Source organism: Myotis yumanensis, unplaced genomic scaffold (assembly GCF_028538775.1).
Source record: "Myotis yumanensis isolate MYYU_CA2020_CCGP unplaced genomic scaffold, mMyoYum1.0.hap1 SCAF_7, whole genome shotgun sequence".
NCBI classification, from domain to species: domain Eukaryota; kingdom Metazoa; phylum Chordata; class Mammalia; order Chiroptera; family Vespertilionidae; genus Myotis; species Myotis yumanensis.
The window spans coordinates 60,389,584-60,412,296 of NW_027223758.1; the positions used below are offsets into that span (position 1 = coordinate 60,389,584).

Genomic DNA, 22,713 nt, shown 5'->3' on the forward strand with positions numbered 1-22,713 from the left:
CTGCTTTTTCATGTCATTTTCCTAGTAAATCATTTTCCTAATGTTTTACAAAAATATCAGCCCATGATAGAAAATTTTAGAAAAACCAAAACTGGTCCTTCACCATAGACAACTCAGAATCACTAGTTGAGAGGCAAATTGTTCAGTGTCACCTCCTCGCCAGCTCTCCTCCATGGTCTTTTTACTGAGGTCTGCCTTTGTTACCAGGCACCTGGTCTGAATCTTCTGACCATCCCAAGGGATATTTGCCTATTGATAGGCTTCTCTTATAGGTAAAAAGACTATTGCTGGTTCAGAGAAATTAAACTATAATCATGTAGGTAGAGTTGCTAGAATCAGCAAATCTTACTGCTGGAATGAGAACAAACATTGTTCAGTATCTTGCCCAAATTTGGAGTTGGTGCTGCCATACGCCGAGAGCAAAAGCAGCATTGGATTTAGGTGCTACAGCTCAGTGCTGAGAGCAGGCTCTGGAGTCCGTGTGCGTCAACTCTTATTCTGCGGCTACTAAACCACAGCAGCCAGATCTCCATTTGTAAAGGGAGGATAATATGTGCACCACCAAGAGCTGATGTGAGGATTGGAGGAGTTGCCGATGGGAAGCCCCTTAGAGGACTGGGGTGGAGTCAGCCGTTGTTAGTTCTTGTCATCACTACTGTGTAAAGCACGTTCACGGGTTGCTCGCTCTCAAATTTAACCTCCGCCACAATTTGAGGTAGCAAGAATGTTCTCATCGACATTTTAGAAATGAGGACATGTAGGCTCAGAGAGTTAAGTGACCAACTCAGACCATAAGCAGAGAGACTCCCATTTCCAAAGCCGAGCTCTTCCCACCGTAAGCGCAGCCTTTGTGGCACAGGATCCCCTGATTGCAGGAATGGGGTGCTCACTACCCTGGGCAGCTGCATCCTTACCTTCAGTCACATCTATATCGCCCTTCCGTAGCTTCCATCTGCTGGGTGCGGCCCAGCCCTCTAAGCAAGAGAATGAAAAGGTACATGACAGCCTCAGTTCTAGAAGGGAGCCCGCCGGGGCCAACGCCACATTCATGGCTGGAGCCTGCCCAAGAGGGCGCACAGCCCAGGCCCCACCCTTCTCAGGTGCTTTCACCTAAGGATCCCACACCACAGCTTCCTTTTGCGGCCCACAACCTCTCCCCGCGACCCCCAGTCTCAGAGGAACTCCAGGGACATCACCACGGACCCACCATCGCCCCATGCAGGGCTGCCTTCACGGACAGCTCCCCTTAGCCTCTCCGCTGTCGCCCCAGCCCACTCTGGATAAAGGTTATTTTAGTCTGCTCTCCAGCTTTCTAAAAGATCATACAAGGCTGACACGTGGCTTCACTGGAAACACCCGCTGGACTCCCCCCCCCCATCACTTTCTGCAAGTCCAGGGGACCCCCGTTCTTCCCAGCACCACCCCCCTCTCCCCCCACCCACCTCTCCCGCTGGTGCCCAGGCCTCTATCTATGCAGGATGCGTGGGAGCCACGCTCCTGGCAGCCCCGGTGGCTGTGGGTCTCCGCCGCCTGCAGAGCTGCACAACGCGGTCAGGTGAATGGCTCCGCCCCCGGGTCCGAGCCCACACCGCCCACACCTTCCAACGGCCACCAACGGCCACCAATTGCCACCAACGGCCACCAAAGGCTAAACCTAAGCCACAGGGCAGCCCCACTCCCCCATCCTCTGGGCCCCCTGACTCCGCCCCTCCGCCGGGCCAGCCCCGCCCACCGGGCCCTCCGCGCTCTCAGGTCCCGCCCCGCCCCTGCTTTTCTCTCGGGGATGGCGGGGAGGCAGTGGAGCCGTCGCCAGCCTGGCCGCAGTGAACAGCCTCCTGGGCCGGAGCGACTCCGCATCCCGGGTCCTGGTCCCTTTCCCGCGCCGCGCCACGCTGACCCAGAGGACGTGGCTGGGAGGAACTTGGCGCCGAGAGCCAGGCAGCTGCTGCACCGCAGGGGAGAGTCTTAGAGAGGGCAAGAAAGCCTGCCGTGGGGACCTGGGGACCCACGCTCCGTGGTTAGTTGCGCGGGCAGACGGGTCAGAAGGGCCTGGGTCTGGCACTGAGCGGAGCCAACGCGCCCCGAGGCGGGAGCTAGTCCCAGGCCAGCGGCCACTCCCAGCACCCTTATCCTTGCTGCCAGCTGGGCCAGCTGTACTCCATGCCCCACCCGCTCCTCCCCAATTTGTGTACCATTTCTTTCGAAAGTAGACCAATGCCCACGTCTATCCATAAAGATGACCGGAGTCCTGTCCAGAGATCCTGGCTGGGCGGAGGTCAGGGTCGGGGGTCAGGAAACGCAGAGTCTGGATGGGGCTGAGGATCTGAGATAAAGGAGGCACAGGCAACGGAGGTTTCAGGCGAGATTCCAGGCCAGGGAATCAAACCAGGGTGGAGGCAGGGGCTGCTTCCTGGGCTGTTATGGCCCTGGGAGTCTAGAGAAAGTGCTCAGGAAGAGCCATGGGTGCAGTAGGATCTGATCCTATCACCTGTTCAGGGAAAGTGGGTGAGGCATCAACAGCATCTGCTCCAGCATGGTAGCTGCTTGCTGGGGAGTGGCGGGAGGGTGATAGAGAAGTGACCACCATGGCCTCTGCTGGTGGGAAAAGGCAAGGCAGGGCTGGATTACAGGATAGTTGGGTTATGTGCTCTCTTGACGGTGGTGGTTGCGGCTTATTTCGAAACTAGATGCACAGAAACAATGGATAGGGCTTGCTAAAGGCAAATATAAACCTTTCACTAAGAAATTATATACCTGGGGTATGACTACCCACCATGGCCCTGCCCAATTAAGAATTTGTGATCAGATCACCCCGCAAGGTTACTTTTCATAGAACCCCTTTTTTCCTCCACATTATAATGGGATCTCTACCATCTAACACAGTGACTAGCACGTGATAGCTGTTCAATATAAATTGAATAAATGAATGTTGTCGTTAGCAGCTTGGAAGTATAAGATCTTGTGATTGCTTTCTTCTTCTCCACTGTTCATTATCTGTGAGAGTCATTTATGTAATAAGTAAAAACCCATCAGGATTATCTTGATTAATAGCTTGGTCTAAAAATATTCCCCTATGGATTATTTTTAGTCTAAACTGTCCAAAAATAACTTCACCTGTGAGGTCAGTACTGCCATTTGGGAAGTAGGCAGCTGTTTCCAAAAGTTTTAGACCAATATTCAGATTACTTTGGCTCCCTGTTATTTATTAGATGTGATATATTGTATATAGAATATTGACACTCCTCCTCTGTAAAATGAAGAATCTCATTTCTGCCTGCTGCATAATCATTGTTAAAATGAGATCATTTCTGTAAGAGCACTTTGAAAATTCTAGGACTCTTTCTAGAACTCTAGAACTGTTTGAACTTAGTTATTTTTGTTATTTCTTTTCAGTAATTGATCCAGGCCCAACCACTCTACCTTATGGTTTGTTTACAGTTCACAATACCCATATGGAATGATGACAATATCCTCCCTTGCTCTCCCCCATTTTGAACTTGATTTCTTCTTAAAGACTAGAGGCCTGGTGCACAACATTTGTGCACTGGAGGGGTGGAGGGGGTGGGGGAGGTTCCTCAACCCAGCCAGCACCCCTTGCAGTCTGGGACCCCTTGGGGGATGTCTGCCTGCTCCTCCCGAGGGGTCCTTAGCACTGCAACAGAGGGGGGAGAGAATTCCGCCACCGCTGCTTCGCTGGCCAGCCGTGAGCCCAGCTTCTGGCTGAGTGGCGCTCCCCCTGTGGAAGCGCACTGACCACCAGGGGCAGCTCCTGCATTGAGCGTCTGCCCTCTGGTGGTCAGTGTGCATCATAGCGACCAGTCATTCTGCCATTCGGTCGATTTGCATATTAGGGTTTTATTATATAGGATATTTGGTTTCTTTAATGTTTCTTCTTAAAGGTATTTACAGATGCAATTAATCCTTTTATTGTCTGTGCAGGAGTAAGCTCTCTAATGTTTTATTTGCATCCTGTATTAGATACAATGCCACACACATTTCCTTTGTCCAGTTACTTCTTGATGGCAAGAAAACTATTTGTGGATTGAAATCTGAGGTATAAAATGTGCCATTCTTCACTATCAAACAATCTAAAAGCACATGAAACTTGAAGTGATTCTGCAGAATAATGACTAATGCTCATCTGACAAAATCCCAAACTCTGTTTTAACTCTATTAATAAGCGGGCAGGGAGAGTAGGAAGGAGGAAGAGGGAAGAGGGAGGGAGGGGCACACAGTCTGAGGCAACTCTACAGTCTGCTCTGTCCCCTGGTTTGAATCACTTCTTCACCCAAGGTGCTAAACTGAGGTCTAGAATGGCCAAGCTGTCATCTCCTGCTGTGGATGGTTTCCATAGAAACATGAACAGAAAGGCCACCCACAGTCCCCTGAGGGCCCTCTTGTGCATTTTCACTGCTAAGATGCAAATGCTCCTTTCCTAACCCAGAGGCCCAGTGGCTGCCTTTAGGCTGCAGGAGTGTGCATTCTTAAGTTGCCAGGTGCTACAGAACTCAGACTTCCCAATTGGCTGCTACCTTTCTCTAATATCTTCATGCAGAGACTTAACTGGGAAGGATGTGCAGATGGCCACAGGAGTTCAGGAACGTGAGAAAGGCACAGAAGATGGATATAGGGAACATGACCACAGTTGCCTTTCTTGCTTATCAAATTAAAATCTTTCACAGAAATAGAAATTGAATTTATCATCCTCCAGATTGGAAAAGTAGGTCACTGCTAAGAGAGGTAGAGACCTCTTCTCCAAGTAAGCATTTGAAAAATGAAATCAGTTTTCTAAAGATTATGGAATAACAACCATTTTGACCCCAGCCATGGCCACAGAGCAAAACTAAATATATTTGGAGGGAATCAAATAAGACTTCAGAAATCTAGGTTTAAAACTGCTTAGTTCATTGAAAAGAATGTATGTGTGGCTTTTAAATTTTCCTTCTTTTGAAATTGTACACATTCTCCCAGAGAAAGTAACTGATTAAGGAAAACTGTCTCATTCCAAGGGGTGAAAATAAAAAGACAATGAAGGAAGAGCAAACTAGTTGCAATGCCTTTTGTCCTGAAAAGTGCTGTTATGTCCTGGCTCAACAACGATATATCTAAAGGAGGTTCCAGCTCTTTCCTTTGCTCCCTGTACCCCCTGACCCGCTGGAGCCTATCTTAATGCTTATGTGGCAAACAGCTGGTGCCCTCTGCTGGAGAATAACCAATAGCACTGCTTCCCTGTTATAGAAATCAAAACTTAAAAATTTTGGTAAAGACAGGAAAGTATTCATTTTCTGCTCTAACCTATTATAGTCTATAATGATATTTTATTTTCTAAAAACTTACAAATAAAACTGTGAGATTCTGTCAAGTAATTAACAGAATTATTCAATGTTTACAAAGATTCATTAAAAGAACTTGAACAAAGCCAATGAATTCAGTGTAGATTTTAAACTATTTAATAGAGGTATTTGTTGTACATGTGGTTTTAGTTTAACATGAACACAAAATTTCTCTATGAAAACACTTAACCTGAGTTGGAAATGAAATCTGAAGAAATTTTAATTCACAAAAATAACTATTCAAAATATATGCAATGATTGATCCGAATTGAGGAGTTTCCCTGAAGTTCAGGGCTCAGACCCAGGACAGGAATGAGGGAAAACTCCTTGTATTTCAAAAGCTCTGCTGAAGTCATAGGATTGCACTTGCGGGCCCTTAATGAGAGTGAGCTTTCTCAAACAGCCCCGGAAGGAGGTCTTGCTGCTCAGGCAGTTTTGCTTTACATCAGCTGTTTGGGAAAGAAGAGAAGTCCTGGTCAATTCTGTTAAAATGACACGCACAACACAATAAGAACAAAAATAAACTCAACTGGCTTTTATATCAAAATTAGAATAATATCCTTCCACACATGTGGCTTCTGTGATAAGTCAATGAAAACTTTATGTAATAATTTAAAGGCATAGTTGTGACATAAAATGTCATAAGAGGTGTTTATTTTATCATTTGTAACAGTTACTTGGAACATCTGAAAATGCATAATTCTAACCCAAAACCAATGTGAGAGGATAAGATATGTATTTGTCTTCTAAAATGATTATCCACCCAAAAATGATTCTTTATAATGGGACTCACCTATGGTGACTGGCCTCAGTAAACTCTCCCAGCTTCTTTTGCATCACATCCAATATTCTCTGAGTCTTACCTAATCATCAATTTACATGTGTATTTTATTTTAATTTCCCAAGAATTCCTAGGTATTTGAAATAGCCTTTCTAAAACAGTAAAGGATTTGTTACCCAAACAATGTATTTTTCTTAATTCCTATTCTGTATCCACCTGAATTAAGACTTCCCCTAGCGACAATGCCCTGGAAAGTGAAAGAGCAGAGCTGACACCCATACGTACCAGGATAGCCACCAACATAAATGGGATTGTTGGTGTCCACTGAGGTGGACTGGATGTGTGGACTTTCAGCATGAACGGCGTTCCCATCCACGACCAGCACCACGTGGTGCTTGCTTTTGTTCGCTTGTAGTGTGTGCCATTTTCCATCACAGAGAGTGTGGGGAGCTTTGGGCTCGTACGCGGCTGTTATCCTACCAGCACCATTGTTCACATGAAATAAGAGCTAAACAAACAACAGACACAAGCAACCATCTTAGTGAAGTTTTCCGTATTTAAGGAGCACAGTCCATTTCTATAAATCACTTTAAGTGGATAAAATACAAGCCTTTTGCCAAAAGGGGGAGCAAACTAAAAAATAAACACTCGTTTTTAAAAATAGCCTCTTAAAGAATTCAGATGCTATCTTATCCCTGAAATTTCAGAAAGCGGCCACCTCCATGGGAACACGGCTGAGCCACCACCTAACTTAGCATTGTGTCCTCAAGTCGATTCCCCCTTTTCAGGACAACAGGAGCTGATGGCTTTACTGCGGGTGTCAGTTCCTAGCAGCTGCTAGCACCTACGGAGCAACATTTACTAACTCCCTTCTGACAAACTATCGATGCTCCACCACAACCACCTGGGAGGGAAGAATTATAAGTATACTCTTGTAGGGTTCTTATGTTATATGTGAAGCTACTCAGTATTATTTCAAGGTAGATTGTGACAAATTAAAGATGTATATCGTAAACCCTGGGGCAACCACTAAAAATGTTTTAAAAGAACAATAAAATAAGCCAGTAACAGTGGTAAAATACACAGTACATCAAACATTACATTTTTTTACAACTAATACACTGTGGAGAGTGGCTACAGCGTTTGGACAGGTTCAAGCCTGGGACTAACGGGAGGACACGATGCTCTCGTGGCAAAGCCACGTGCAACTCCCAGCACAATTAGAGCCAAAGGCTATAGTTGTGAGCTTGACCTTATGGTCCGAACCTGTGGTCCCACGTGGCTAAGTGATATAGGCTGCGGGAGGTGCAGCAAGTAAACAAAGCTCGATGAGGTACATGTAATTGAGTAGAATCAAAACCTGGGAGAACATTGTAACCACACCCTTACTTTGCCTCCTGGAATCTGACTATAAAATAAAGACTCAGCTTGCAGGCTGTGGCACTGTCTCTCCATCAGAGAGAGCAACATCCCATCTAGACCTAGCTTTCTTCTCTTGTCTGTCTTTTCTAAATCCTTCACCGCCCCCTCACAGGTTCACCCATGGCCATGCCGGCTCACCACATTACACTTCTGATAACATTTTTCAAATGCCACATAATTTTCAAAATCCTTTTGAAGTACAGATGAGGGATAAAGTTGGCTATAAGCCACAGGGTAGAGAGCAGCAATATGATGTAGAGGCAGTTTTGTTTGGACATGATGGTGAAGTAAGAAGGAGAAGAGGTGAAGCAAAAGGTCAGGTGACTTTCTTCTATTCTCCCCACCCTCATTTAGGATCTCCTAGGAACCAAAACCCCTGTGGGGAGTAAGCAGGAAATACTAGAAACAAGAGGTAAGTTTGGGGGAATCTAGAGCATAGAGACTTGTTCCTTGTTTTTCCAGGAGGCAATAGCTCAAGAAGAGCCAAGCATGTTAGTCCCAAGCAACTTGAGTTGACCACAGTGCAATAGAAATGGTGGCAGAAACGGTAGAGAGAGGACCCTCGTCCACCACCCTGACTCCCCATGTCTTATGAGTGGCAGGGCAGACATTCCCAGGTTTTCATAGGACCCTCTGGGGGATACAGAAGGTGGCTGAAGATGAAGAGGCAGCAGTGCCTATGGCAGCTGGGATGGGAAGCCTGGTCTACAGGGACATTGGCCAAATCTCCAGGAGCAGCCGCCCTGCACTGGCAATGCTCCTACAGCCACCAGGGACAACTGGCCAAGTGCACAAAGACAGGCTGTGACTGAAGATCTGGAAAGTCCTTATACCTCATCTGCTGTCAGGAGAGAGCACACGGAAAAGGAAAAGGCCAATTAAGGCTCCCTTCCCCTTAATCTAGTAAATAAAGCTCGCCTGGATGGACTCAAAGGGGAGAGGAAGAATGAGAACTGGCAGAAACTCTGAAGGAGACAGTTTTAAAACAAAGACTAAAGTACTGTTAATTATTGAGATAATTTTGTTCCCAACACGAAGACTAGAGCCTGAAAAGCAAGAGCAGAATACTTATAGAAAAAATTGGGTTTTTTGCATTAAAAAAAATTAAACTGTGGTACATCATCCCATGGAATACTCGGCAAATAAATAGAAATGAACTATTGGTACACATAACAACCCAGCTAAACCACCAGGAAATAAGGCTGAGTTGAAAAGACAATCTCAGTAGGACACATACTGCATGACTTCATTTGTATAACAATCCTGAAGATGAAGAACAGATCAGTGGTTGCCAGGGGTTAGGATGCAGGGAGAAAGCCAGAGGGGTGGCTGCAGGGAGACTGTAGTAATGGTACAATTAAGGGTCTTGATTGTGGTGGGGGTATATGAAGCTACACATATGGTAAAACACATACATGTGTAACTGGCTCAACTTAAGCTCCATGGATTGTGCCAATGCCAGTTTCATGGATTTGATGTTGCACTAGAATTATGCAAGATGCTGCCACTGAGGAGCCTAGGCAAAATGTGAAAGAGGACCTTTCATTGCAACTTCCCATGCACCTGTAATTATTTCCAAATAAAATTAGGAAAAATGGAGCATCTGTCCAGCAACTTAGTTTCACATTGTTCAGGAAAAAGAAGTTGTTTGTATTATAGTTGCAGTTTTGCTTTAAATTCAAATTTAAAATTATAAAAGAAGTTCTTTAAAAGAATTTTAGGACTAGAGGCCCGGTGCACAAAATTAATGCACGGGTAGGGTCCATAGGTCTGGCTGGCGATCAGGGCCGATCAGGTTCCCTGCCTCCCCACCTCCCTAACTCCTCCTTCCCTCGCTCCCTCAGCACCCTGCCGCCACTGGTCGCCCGCCATGTTTGCACCGCCCCTGGTCATCAGTGCATGTCATAGCAAGCGATCGAACTCCCGGTCTCCCGGTCGAACTCCTGAGGGGACACTTTGCATATTAGCCTTTTATATATATAGATAATCTATTTTTTAAATATTGAAACTTTTCTCCATTCCATTAAAGTGTGGGTCTAGGTATTTCTACTGTTTCTCAGCTGCTCTTATCTCAGACCCTGGGGCAAAGGGTGACTTGATGGAGATAAGCACCTACCTTGCCATTCACAATCTCTAATCCAATGGCATCCACTTTGGCACTGCTGATCCCCAGGAGAACACCATTCTCTGAGGAGGTACGAAACTCAAGTGTGATGTTCACATCTGAACGAACTTTGTATCCTTCTTTGACTGAAAAACACAAGGAGAGCCCCAAGTTATGGGTGAGTCCTGCCCTGCCTAAGAAGGCTCAGGTTGGAGAGACCCCGCCACCCCACAGTAGGCTGGACTGGCTGGACATTTGGACTCCTGACTGAGGTTCGGGAGACCTGGTTCTAGTAGCTCTTTCTCTGGATCCAGCTCCACCACCAGCAAGTCACCTCTCCCCTGTGAGCCTCAGCTTGCACATCTGTAAGATGAAGTGACGCTTCTAAAGACACACAATCAGTGGGGCTAAGCCAGACTGGAGCCAAGGCAGGCCCATCCTCTCATCTAGAGCCACGCAGGGAAAAAGCAAAGGGATTTATCATCTGTGCAACAGCCCATTTATTTGCCCAATATCTACATACTGGGTATGACATCATTCACTGAGTATATTAGAGTTCACACAAGTGTTTTTTTTTAATTTTTTTAATTAAAAAAATTATTGATTGATGAGAGAGAGAGAGAGAGAGAGACATTGATTTGTTATTTCACTTATTTATGCATTCATTGGTTGATTCTTGTATGGGCCCTAACTGGGGATTGAACCTACAACCTTGGTGTATCGGGACAATACTCGAATCAATTTAGCAACCAGGCCAGGGCCCCCACTAGGTTTTTTTTTGTTTGTTTTGTGTTGTTTTTTTTTTTAAGTGGAGACTTAATTGAATGAATTTTTTATTCAGTTGAATAAAAAAGCTGAGATAAGTTGGGAATATTAGCAATAATAGCAGGCAGTTGTTACCACACCCAGGGCTGGAGGAAAAATGGGAGCAGGTGGTATTACCAGAGCTTGGAAGCACAGAATGGAGGAGAAAAGTGTACTAGCTTCTCCCCTTCTCCCTCCAGCCCCAGTCTTCACCAGAACCTTCCTAGAAGCCGAGGGCAAAGTAGCCAGAGAGGTTAGTTCCCTGTGATAGAAAGGAGAACAGGAAGAAGAGGAGCATGGTTCTCAGTGCAAATAGGAAGCCAACCAGCAAATTAAGTATCTAAAATGAGGAGGCAGGGAGAACCAAGATGGCGGCGTAGGGAGCGGACCTGTGTGTGCTGCTCTCTCACAGCATCATTGAAACTATCAACTATGAAGTAAACAACCGCCACTCAGAACCATGGGGAAGTTGGCCCAGTGGGAGATCTACAACTGGAGGAAAAGAAAGAAGCGCAGTGAGACTGAGTGGGAGCTACGGAGGCACCAAAACCAGAGGTACGCAGTCACACGCCACGCGGGCTGCAAATGGATTCTCGGTTTTTTACGAACCCTCGAATCCTCTGGGCTTGCTCGGGGCGGGTCTCTGAGGCCCCAGATCCCACAGGGAGAGGCGGCCACGGCCTTGCAGTGGTCGGAGAGCGAGGGAAGCTCTGACACGCGGCTGCTCACCGGCACCGAGGGACAAGAAGTCCTGGTGTCCCGGGGAGGCGAGGGGCGCGGAGACGCCGCCATCGCTATTTCATCCATGCTGGTGACTCCCTGTGACCCCGCCCTACCCTCAGGGCTGTGCCAGAGGCACAAGAGGGAATGACTGTGCTTTTACAAACTCTCAAATCCACTGAGCTGGTTCGGGCGGGTCTCTGAGGCCCCAGGCCCCAAGGCGAGAGACGGCACGGCCTTCCAGCGGTCAGGAAGCGAGGGAGGCTCTGGCGTTCGGCTGCTCGCCGGCACTGGGGGACACAAAGTCCTGGAGTCCTGGATAGGCAAGGGGCCGCTGAGTCTCCGCCCCGGCGACTCCCTGTGACCCCGCCCTACGCAATTTACATTCCCATCTGGGCTGTGCCAGACCCACAAGTAGAAGCGCCTTTTCTTCTGCAAACTTTCAAATCCACTGAGCTGGTTCAGGCGGGATCATGAAGCACCAGACCCTACGGGGAGAGGCAGCACGGCCTTGCAGCCATCAGAAAGCGAGGGAGACTCTGTTGCACAGCTGCTCGCCGGCACTGGGGGACACAAAGCCCTGGCAGAGAGTCAAGGGGCCGCGGAGACTCAGCCAGTGCTATTTGCTCCGCCATGGCGACTCCCTGAGTCTCAGCCCTAATCAATTTACATCCCCATCCAAGCTGTGCCAGGTGCACAAAAAGACCCACATGCGCTTTTGCAGCCTGTCCCAACAAATTGCAGACTTCAACTGCTCGCAGCCATGAGAGACACACTCAAGAAGCAGACCCAGGAGAACCAGGATGGCGGCATAAGGAAGAGACCTGTGCGTGCTACCTCGCACAACAACATCGAAACTACCAAATATCAGACAAACACCTATCATACAGAACCATGGGAAACTTGGCCCAGTGGTAGCTCTACAACTGGAAGGAGAGAAAGAACATTGAGACTGAGTAGGATGTGACACCAAGTACAGAGCCCAACCCAACAAACTGCAGATTTCAACTCCTCGCATAGAAAGAAGCGCATAGAGACTGAGTAGGATGTGCTGAAGCACCAAGTACAGAGCCCATCCCAGCAGGCTGCAGATTTCAGCTCCTTGCATCTGGGAGGGATGCAATCGGGGGGGCAGAGTCGGGTCCGGGGCCGGCCAGGGCTGGGCCTGACTCGGCTGGCACTGTGGAACTGCTGTACCAGCAAGCGCACAAACATGCCCACTGGTCCCAGTCTCTGGTGGGGCACTGCGGGACAGCAGACAGGCAGTCTGTGCACTTGGTGGAGGGCAGGAGCGCTGGATGTGCAACCACCAGGAATGCCTGGAGATTTTGTCTAGTGGGGAGCCGCCGGCAGGGGACAGAGGACCAAACATCCTGTTTCCCTGGTAAGGCTGGGATGGCCCCGGTGAGGTTGAAACGGTCCCGGTGTGGTAGGGACGACCCCGGCAAGGTTGAAACAGCCCCCGTGAGGTAGGGACGACCCCAGTCAGGTCGAAACGGCCCCGGCGTGGTAGGGACAACCCCGGTCAGGTTGAAACGGCCCCGGTGTGGTAGGGACAACCCCGGTCAGGTTGAAACAGCCCCGGTGTGGTAGGGACAACCCCGGTGAGGTTGAAACGGCCCCCGTGAGGTAGGGACGACCCCAGTCAGGTCGAAACGGCCCCGGTGTGGTAGGGACAACCCCGGTCAGGTTGAAACGGCCCCCGTGAGGTAGGGACGACCCCAGTCAGGTCGAAACGGCCCCGGCGTGGTAGGGACAACCCCGGTCAGGTTGAAACAGCCCCCGTGAGGTAGGGACGACCCCAGTCAGGTCGAAACGGCCCCGGCGTGGTAGGGACAACCCCGGTCAGGTTGAAACAGCCCCGGTGTGGTAGGGACAACCCCGGTGAGGTTGAAACGGCCCCCGTGAGGTAGGGACGACCCCAGTCAGGTCGAAACGGCCCCGGTGTGGTAGGGACGACCCCGGTGAGGTTGAAACGGCCCTGGTGTGGTAGGGACGACCCCGGTGAGGTTGAAACGGCCCCCGTGAGGTAGGGACGGCCCCGGTGAGGTTGAAATGGCCCTGGTGAGGCTCAGACGGCCCTGGTGAGGTTGAGACTACTCCAGTGAGGTTGGGACAAATAAAGGGGACCAGTATGGACTGATGAACAGGTGTAGATACAGAAGCAGAGCAACATTGAACAGAATGTTAAACTACAATGGGGAGCCTGGGGAGGGTTGGGGGGGGGGGATTAAGAGACCAACTGAAGGACTTATATGCATGCATATAAGATTAACCAATGGACACAAGACACGGGGCGGGGGGGGGGCGGGGGGTAGGGGCCGGGGGAATGTCATGGGGGGGAAAAAGGAGACATATGTAATACTCTTTGTAATACTTTAAGAAATAAAAATTATAAAAAAATAAAAAATAAATAAAAAAAAATAAAAAAAAAAAAAAATAAAATAAAAAAAAAATAAAATGAGGAGGCAATACCAGGTACATTATGAGGGCTAGTTCTAAGCCTGGAGGAATTTACATTCTAAAGCAATTTAGAGATTTAAAATTCCTCGACTTCTAATTGATATTTTCAACAATCTAACTGGAGTTCATTTCTTCATCAAATCCGACTTGCATTTGGCTGGCTGGTCTAGATATTTTATGCTGCTGACTTTTAATTCAAAGGCCTTTATGAACTTGGACAGCAAGAGCATGTCTTACATAAACGTGGGGAGGGTACAGATGAAAGCAGGGCCACATGTTGCCAGGAGCTGTACTGCCCCTAGGGTGGGAGCCTTTTTCAGGCCATCTGGGTGGCCCAGGAAGTGAGAAAGCTGTGCATTAGAAGTGGAGAAATCAGAATACACTGGAACATATAACTAAATGGTCTTGCTGCAGCCTTGTCCAGTGGGTCCTGCCCTGTCATATAACTCTCGGGTCCATATCATCTTACAGTGCAAGAGAATCCCAGAGATGTCTTTTGAGATTTTCAATAATACGTACCAAGAGCTGCATATCCACTTCCTTCAAAGAAAGTTCCTTCTTGGGCCTCTGCATAGCACTGGGCCACTGCAAATGCAGACACTGGGCTGCCCTTGTCCAGCTGCTTGCTGTTCACTGTCACCTCCCCAATGCAAGCGGGGATGCTGTGGGTGACCTAAACCAAACGCCGTGAGAGGGGATGGCAGTGAATATAACAAGGAGGGCAAGGGCAACATTTTCCTATAGTTCCACAAAACACATTCAAATATTATCATTTGATTCTTAAAATGGAATTGCCACAGTACTTCACATGAATGTCTAACTGAAAGTGTAGTTAGACTCTTTAAGGATCTTTGCTAGTAATGCAGTATATGTATTTTCTGTTATTTTGGAAAAATATCATGGAAATCAAGAATGAGTTTTCTAATCTGCAAACACAAAGTCCCCGGACTTTCCCAAATTTCATTGGATCTAAGTAGCTGTGGAAAGACCAATGTTCATTAACTAAAAGGAGGGCTGGCTGGGCTTCAAGGGGAAGCCCAAACACACAAACTAGAGATGTGGTTTGAAAGGTTTGCATCTTGCAGCCAAACCCCAGGTCCAAAAGGAAGACAATTTAAACAAAGACATGCTTCTCTAAAAGTAAACGCAACAAAGATAAAGGTAATATGGGCCCCATACAGAAAATGCTGCTTACATTTCCAATGTTCCTGGGCCTGTAATCGGAGGGAAGGCCTCCCAGGTACAACTTTCCTTCCACATCCAAGGTGGTGCCATCTCCCACCGTGCTCACCATGGGGGATTCCTGGCCATCAACTGTCATGAAGCCCTTTCTTTTAAAGTACTCTGTCTTGACCTAGAGCAAAATGAAAACATCCATGATTTTTAAGGATGGAAAAACATTAACAGATGTTTGTTTGCAACTCGGTTCATTAGAGCTGTAATAACCTGAATGACATCCTAAAGGATGGCTCAGTTTGACACAGCTGGCGTTGCTAGGAGACTGAGCCTGCCAGAAGACAGAAGTAGGCACAGGCAATGCATGTTTTAGAAAAGTGTACCAGAGTCTGACATGATCTCAGGTTTGGGCCATTCACACCATGGGTGACTTAATTTACTTCTTTATGTCAAGTTGAGAACATTTTGGGACCTTTCATTTATTCCACCAATGTTTGCTGAGTGCCTGTGAGGGGTCAGGCACTGAGCTAGGTCCTGGGGATATTTCAGGAAGCAGAAAAGGCCCCTGCCTGCAAGGCACTTACATTCTATAGGAGAGATGACAAGCACAAAGCAAGCTAGAAACCCAAGGGAATAATGTTACTACGAAGGATAGATGGAATAACACTTGGAAGGCGTGACCAGGAGCTTCCTGGGAGCGTACCGTGTGCCACTTGCCATCACTGAGCAGCGCAGGGTGAGAGACCTTTGTCCTTCCTTTCCCAAGGTCAAACATGAAGTGGAGGTGGCCCCTGTGCAGCTGGAGTGTGGCGTAATCCACTTGGTTCTGGTGGGCCATGTAGTAAATCAGCCCACTGGAGGCAAATGTTCGGATACTTAGCTGAACTGAGAGCCTGGAGGAAAAGAAGAGCTCAGCCCACAGAAAAGAAAAAGCTTTCCTCACATTTACTCTCTAAAATAACCTCAAAGAGAGGACCCAGTAATTATTTCAACATTATATTTAGCATCTCAGGAGAGTATGGTTACTGCATGCCAATATCTGCCAGGCATTGCTCTAGGAGCTGAGGCTAAGGCAGTGAACAAAGGGAGGTTTCCTTCTCCCATGAAACTAATTCCAGAAATATACCTGAGAGCTGAGACTGGGTGGTGAGGAGGCCAGTGGTGGCTATGTTCAGTAGGCAGGAAGGCAACCCTGAAAGATGGTATTTCAGCTGAACTCAGAATGACAGACTGGAGCAAGTCTTATGAACCTCTGCAGGAAATCCTCACGAGAGCCACGTGGGAGATGGCACCACACAGTGGGGAAGGGGAAGGCTGTGTCTGGTGATCTCCCACAAATGCAATGTGGGGTCACTGAAGCAACCTGGGATAGGAAAGGGGGGTGTGGCTCCATCCTCATGAATGAGGGGCTCTGGGAGGCAATATTTAGGTTTCATTTTAAGTGCATTGGGAAGTCACAGGAGGGTTTTAAGAAGAGGAGTGGTCATGACTTGATTTATATCTTAAAAGAAACTTCAGATGTAAAGAACAAATCTGATGGGGCAGGGTGACAGCAGGCTCAGGCAGGCAGCTGTTAGAGGCCTGGTGGTGGCTTCGGCCAGGGTGGTGGTCAGGGGATGCAGAGGAGGTGATCTAATCCATGAAATGCTCTGGAGGAAGAAGCAATAGGACTTGCAGATGGACTGAATTTGGAGAGTGAGGGAAAGAAAATAACCTCAAGATGTGGGCCTTGGACAACCAGGTGAATGGCGATGATGTCTACAGAAATAGCACAGACCAGGGGGACAGGTTGGGGGAAGACTGTGAATTTCCTTTTGGTGTGTTGAGATTGAGGAGCCTGTCCCAATCCACAGAGATGTCAAGTAGCCAGTTGGGTACACAACTCCTGAGTTCTAAGTGAAGGTCAGGGCTAGAGATGTGGGTGTTGGGCAAATTGAAGGTATTTCAAAGCCACCTGGGCGAATATGGGGAAGGCACCTTGGCCTTTAGTGGTGGAAGATGAGCCAGCAAAGGAGACTGAGCAGGGAGAGAGCAGGAAATCAGGAGGGTGTGAGTCAAGGATGTCAAGTGGCCAAGTGTGCATGATGCTGCTGAGGGCCCAGCAGCAGAGGTACAACAGGAGGTGCCATAGCAGGTCTTGGGACAACTCTGGAACTAGGAGCAGAGGAGTGCTTGCTTTGGCAGCACATATAGGAAAACCGGAACAATACAGAGAAGATTTGCATGGCCCCTGTGCAAGGATGACATACAAATTCATGAAGCATATATATATACATACATACATACATACACACACACACACATATATATGTGTATATATATATATATATATATACATATATATATATATATATGTATTTATGTTAAAGAGCAACAGAGGAGTGAGGGGAGGCTGACTGGATGGGTAGGGGAGGAAATGAGGGGTGAGAAAAGGCATACAGCCACATAAAACAACTCCTTCAAGAAATCTTACTGCACAACAGACCCAGGATACCACTGCACAGTAATGGTATCCTGCAGAGTTTCTATTTTAAAAGTTAAAAACTACTAGAGAGGGCATGGTTACAGGCATAAAGTCTAGGGCCGTAGTGCCTGGGTTTGAATTCCAGCTCTGCTGTGTGACTCTGAGCAGATGACTTGACTTCCCTGTGCCTCTCAATTTCCTTGTCTATAAAATGAATACAACAATAATACCTTCCTCATAGGATAGTTCTGAGGACTAAGTTAGGGTGTGTGTAAAATATACTGAGACAGTCTCTGGCAGTGTTTACTCCTCTATTCTCACTGATGATGAGAGCGGTGAGGATTCTTTGTTGATGAGAATTATGTATGAAAGAAGGAGATATGTTTGCTGCTGTTGTCTCTGAGAGGAGAGAAGTGACAGGCTCTGGAGGGCGAGCGAGAGGAGAATGAGGACTGTTCCTCCATGGTCGCAGGGGAAGAGGGGGAGGTGTGGGGACAAAAGCAGTGGATTGCTCTTTTCGGAGGTGGACAGATGAAGTTCTGTCTTCTCAGTGAGGCAAGTCATCAGCTGGGGCAGGAAGTGGGATATATGAGTTTTGAGATAAGAGGAGAAACTATGAAATAATAAAAAAATATATAAGCATAATAAAGAAATGTATTGGCTCCCCATGTAGCCTGAGGTTCTATGTGTGGCCATAGCTTTAATGTCAAACCAGGTAGGAAGGAGACATGCATTTCTGCAGCCTTGACCACCAGCTTGGGTTCTGGCATGAATTAGACCAAGAACAAGTGTGGGTTTTACCTGTGGTCAAGATAGAGGAGATGAGGGTATTAAGGGGTTTGCAAAGGAATGTGTAATAATGGCATCGCACCTCTCAGAGTAGGGGATAAATTGCACTTCGGGACTAAAGAAGGGGGTGATGATCATGAGAAAGCATGAGAGCTTAGAGGTCTTGATGAAGCTGAGGAACTCCTAGGGGAGCAACAGAGTAGGGATGAGGAAGAGGTAAGTATATAGGATGCTTAAGTAGAGACTTTGGAGGTGGAATAAATACTTATGAAGTAGGTAAGGGGATGACCATGGGGAAAGTGTGGCTGGGGAGGGAGGAAAAGAGCTCTGACAGACTGGAACCAGAGGACTTGGAAGGCCCGGTGTTGGGTGGCTGTGAATTCGTGGAGAATGACGGCAGGAGTGGTACAAAAAGACACTAAGCTACAGTCTGAAGGTGGTGGGGGTGGGGGTTGATCACAGAGGGCAACAACAAGAGGAGCGGGGCGTGGCAGAGTCTAGAGACATGAACTTCAGATCAGCCAGAGATTCGATGCAGAGAGGAGAGAGGTGGAGTTGGAGGTCCCTTGGCCAGCCTCAGTCCTCTAGATCTGCGGCATGTGAGCCAGCGTCCCCTAGAAGGTTCCTTGGGGACAGGCAGGTTTGAGGGCGAGATAGAATGTGTTGACCAATGTGAATGTGGCCCCGGGGAATTTTGAGGGGCACAGTGAGAGTTTGGGTAGACAATTTCATGAGATTAGTGAATCCTGACAATAGAATAGTGTTGAAAGTCTAGATGATGATAGATCTAGAGGACTTTGGATTCTGGACTGAGGAGTGACTTAGATAGATCCTTCCATGCTTTCCTACATCACACAGAGGCTAAACCAACCATCATCTACAAGAGGTGAAGATAAACTGCAGGAACCCCACTTCTCCACACTGTAAGTATCTGATTTGCATGAAGGCTGCTTTCCTATCTCCTTGCCTTCTCATTGTGCCTTTCTGTTGCCAGTTGAGCGCTCCATAATAAATACAAGAAGCTGTTTTGGGGAAGGCCCATTGCAAAGAATACCTCCCTATTCATGTAGCAATAGGACGCGTTATAAGAACGTCAGAACAAGGCCTACCTCTTTCTGACAGCCAACTGATTGAAAGGCAGCACGAAATGACTGCTTTGTGCGAGTCCAAACTGGTGAGCATTGGGGACATACTCTGGGGTTCCATCCATGGCGCACTGTTGCTGTAAGAGACACACGAGACTCTCAGCCACACACCTCCAGGACCCCCACTAACATATGCACAGTTTTCCATGAAGTAAACATCTCAGAAGCAATGGTATCAGAACACCAACAACCACAAATACATGTTTTCACTGATTTAATCTTTGTTTTAAAGAATTTACTGGTGGCCCTTTATCTGTCCACAAAGGCAATTGGAGTGTCTGTCTTTCCCCTCAATCCCACTCAAGTGGTGAGGCCTTGCTGCTGTACACCTTCCCCCAGCTTGGAAGGAGATGTCAGCCCTGCAGGAGCCGCTGCAGCACAGGCCGGGACACCACAAGTAACCACAGGTGGCAGCAGGGCCTCCGAGTTTGACGTCTCTAATTCCTCATGGACAGGAGGTGAAGCCAAGAGGAGTCCAGCTGCAAGGGGCTCCTAGACCCCCAGGGCACAATGTGAGGAGCCAGAGAAGGTGCCCGGGCACCTGTGCCCCACAGTGCCCTCCACACACTGACCCAAAACCAGTGAGGCCTCGGACTCAGTCTCCCAGCTTGGGGTGGGCAGATACTACCAGAGAACTGTCCTGGATGCAAAGACTGGCCCTGGGAAGGAACTGCTTTTCCCGAGACAGCGCCAGCATCTAAGTAATTAGAGCGCGTGATTTCAACCAAGGAAACGGAGAAATCACAAAAGGGAAGAGACACTGAAAACTAATAATGGCTGTTGTTAAAAATACTTGCTCAAAACTGGCTTTTCCTAGATGAATCAAATCCTTTTTTTAAAGCAACAGTGATATGTACAATGGCTTGCATTAAGTACTTATTTTCATATTTCTGACTAAATCCAAAGTGATCATGAATCCTTACAGAAACTCTGTAAAAAGCTTGTGGTTTGGCAGCCAAATGTGAGTGCTTGAGTGCTATACTCAATCCGTAAAGGCTGCCCCACGTCACCTGTGAGTTTGCTGAGGACCATACCCCTCCCTGCCCCTGCACTGCTTTTCATCGCAGGGATGACTCCTTTAACTGTCCAGACTCCTTTGAAAAGTGGCTTCCAGCTGGATCTACCAATGGAGGATCATGCTTGGGGGTTGGAGGGTGGGTGGATGGAAGAAGCTGAGTGCTTCCGCCTCCCTTCTGGCTCCCGTTAGCCTCCCTGGCAGGGCCTATCTTCTCTGTGCTTCTATACCCACCAGAAGGCTGGCTCCCTCAGCAGTCCTGCCCCCAGACTGGCGGCACCACCTCCTCCCTTTCGGTCACTGCTCCAGTGGGCTCATTCAGCTTCCTCTACTCTGTGAAACGAGGCCCCCATTTTAATTTCCTCTGGGCTGAGCCTGATACAGTGAAAGAAAACCCTTCTTACTGGACGTGGTAGAGGATGAGGCTCAGGCAGGAGCTCGCTGTCCTCTTCCTGAAGAGCCAGCCTAGGCTTTTCTGAAAGCAAGCAGCTGTCCAAGTCCACTTGTTCATAGCCGACCGCACCCGTGAAATCCAAAGGTCTAGACACAAAGTGTTTTCAAAAATAATCAAAAGATTGCAAGCTAACACACGAATCAATGTTACCTACTTATTGAACAAATAAACTTCTTTAAAAAAACACTGATATTGTTGCAGAAGACCAGAGAAAAACCAAGCAATGCTTTAGAGCAGTGGTTCTCAACCTTCAGGCCCTTTAAATACAGTTCCTCATGTTGTGACCCAACCATAAAATTATTTTCGTTGCTACTTCATAACTGTAATGTTGCTACTGTTATGAATTGTAATGTAAATACCTGATATGCAAGATGGTCTTAGGGATCGAGACCCACAGGTTGAGAACCGCTGCTTTAGAGAAAAGGAGTTACACTGTTTATTACGCCAGCGGAATAACTTCTCAAATCTGAGTAAAGTAACATGCAGGGGGCTTCTCTTTTATATCTTTCTGAGGTTTTGTCCCTCAAATATGGATTATGCTTCTGGTCCCTTCACAGGCTTTGCAAAAAGGCCCCAGGTGTTGGGTGTCTTGAGACCATATCTGATGGTCTGGCCTGGCGCCAGCACTAATAACCCCTGCCCTCCGGGGCTGTGCACTGTTCAGAGTTTATGGCCTCTGTACTTAGGTAACAGGTTTTGCAAGGCCAGTTTCTGTGAAAGAGGCAGTGACTTAATTATAGGTTATCAAGAATGTACACTGGGCTTGCTGGCACAGATTTAGATTGCTAGCCCCCCAAATATCAGGGTTACATTGGAATTAGCCTTTTTAGCCTTCTCAATATAACCAAACTGACCATCTTTCACAGTGACTAGAAGCCCAGCTATCCTTATATATTCTCTTGTTTGATGTTTCTGCCTCCCACCTCCTCCCCGCATTGTTGTCCACCCGGCCACTCCTGAGCATCCTTCAAGAATTGGTTGGAATGTGGTCACCTCCTGCAGCCTTGGCTGGGCCGCCTCAGGGCCAGATTCTGCCTCTGGCTCTCACAGCACTGCCCAGTGGCTTCAGTCAAACACTGATTATTTCTTAACAGGTTTCTCTTTGCCAGAAAGTCATGAACTACACTTGTCAGAAGTCTCTTTACCCTGAAGTCTGGCAACATATCTGCTGTCCACACATACCCTATTGGCACATGCCAAGGACACGGCCATGTACAGCACAGAAACGTTTCTGCCCTACCACGTTCCCAGCCTCATGGCTTTCAGGAGCATAAAGATGCTTAATCAATTAGTTAATAAGCAAACAATTGGGTAAATAAATATATTGTGTACAAATAACTAAACCTACAGTCTGACATTATATTTGTGTTGAAATCCAAAGCAATGTGTTATTGCAAATTTCAAAGACTCCTAAGGGAGTGGTCGGCAAACTGCGGCTCAGAGCCACATGCAGCTCACTAGCCACATGTGGCTCTTTGGCCCCTTGAGTGTGGCTCTTCCACAAAATACCACGTGTGGGCGTGCATGTACAGTGCGATTGAAACTTCGTGGCCCATGCACAGAAGTCGGTATTTTGTGGAAGAGCCACACTCAAGGGGCCAAAGAGCCCCATGTGGCTCGCAAGCCGCAGTTTGCCGACCACTGTCCTAAGGGATTCTTTCACAAAGAAGGACACTGAGACCACAAAGGATCTAAGTCCTTGCACAAGGTCACAAGGCAAGCCAAGAGGGGAACTCCAGACTCCAATGCTCAGCGCACATTTAGTTTCCCCTGTGCACACTCTGGTCTGCCAGGTCCAAGCATGGCTTTCGTCCCACCAGCACGCTGACCAGACACAAGGTGAGTGGGAAAGAACAAAATGCCCATGGGCACATGTTCATTCTCCTCTGCATCATGAGCTCCACCCAGGGGGTGGTGACTTCCAGTTCCTAATGAGGCAGTCATTGTTTTGGGAGGAGCCATTACTAATCTGAAGCTGCAAGTAGCACAGTTATAAAGGCTCCTTTAAATCAGTGACCTCCAGACAAAAAGAAAGTTCCATCA

The 22,713-nt window shown here is 47.7% G+C and overlaps 1 protein-coding gene and 1 non-coding gene across 2 annotated transcripts in view; one reads left to right on the top strand and one right to left on the bottom strand.

Annotated features, from left to right (window-relative positions):
- Positions 1 to 5,473: 5,473 nt before the first annotated feature.
- LAMA1 (laminin subunit alpha 1) overlaps positions 5,474 to 22,713 on the bottom strand; it is a 155,728-nt gene continuing 138,488 nt past the window's right edge. The window contains exons 56-63 of the mRNA XM_070420638.1: positions 20,621 to 20,756; positions 19,166 to 19,278; positions 15,507 to 15,696; positions 14,823 to 14,981; positions 14,147 to 14,300; positions 9,653 to 9,786; positions 6,400 to 6,622; positions 5,474 to 5,782 (exon numbers count right to left, since the gene is read on the bottom strand). Of these exons, the coding sequence (XP_070276739.1) occupies positions 5,622 to 5,782; positions 6,400 to 6,622; positions 9,653 to 9,786; positions 14,147 to 14,300; positions 14,823 to 14,981; positions 15,507 to 15,696; positions 19,166 to 19,278; positions 20,621 to 20,756 (1,270 nt within the window). The 3' untranslated portion in view covers positions 5,474 to 5,621. The remainder of the gene's footprint in view (positions 5,783 to 6,399; positions 6,623 to 9,652; positions 9,787 to 14,146; positions 14,301 to 14,822; positions 14,982 to 15,506; positions 15,697 to 19,165; positions 19,279 to 20,620; positions 20,757 to 22,713) is intronic.
- LOC139014715 (U6 spliceosomal RNA) lies at positions 16,972 to 17,075 on the top strand. The gene has a single exon (XR_011472279.1). It is a non-coding gene; the product is annotated as a U6 spliceosomal RNA (small nuclear RNA).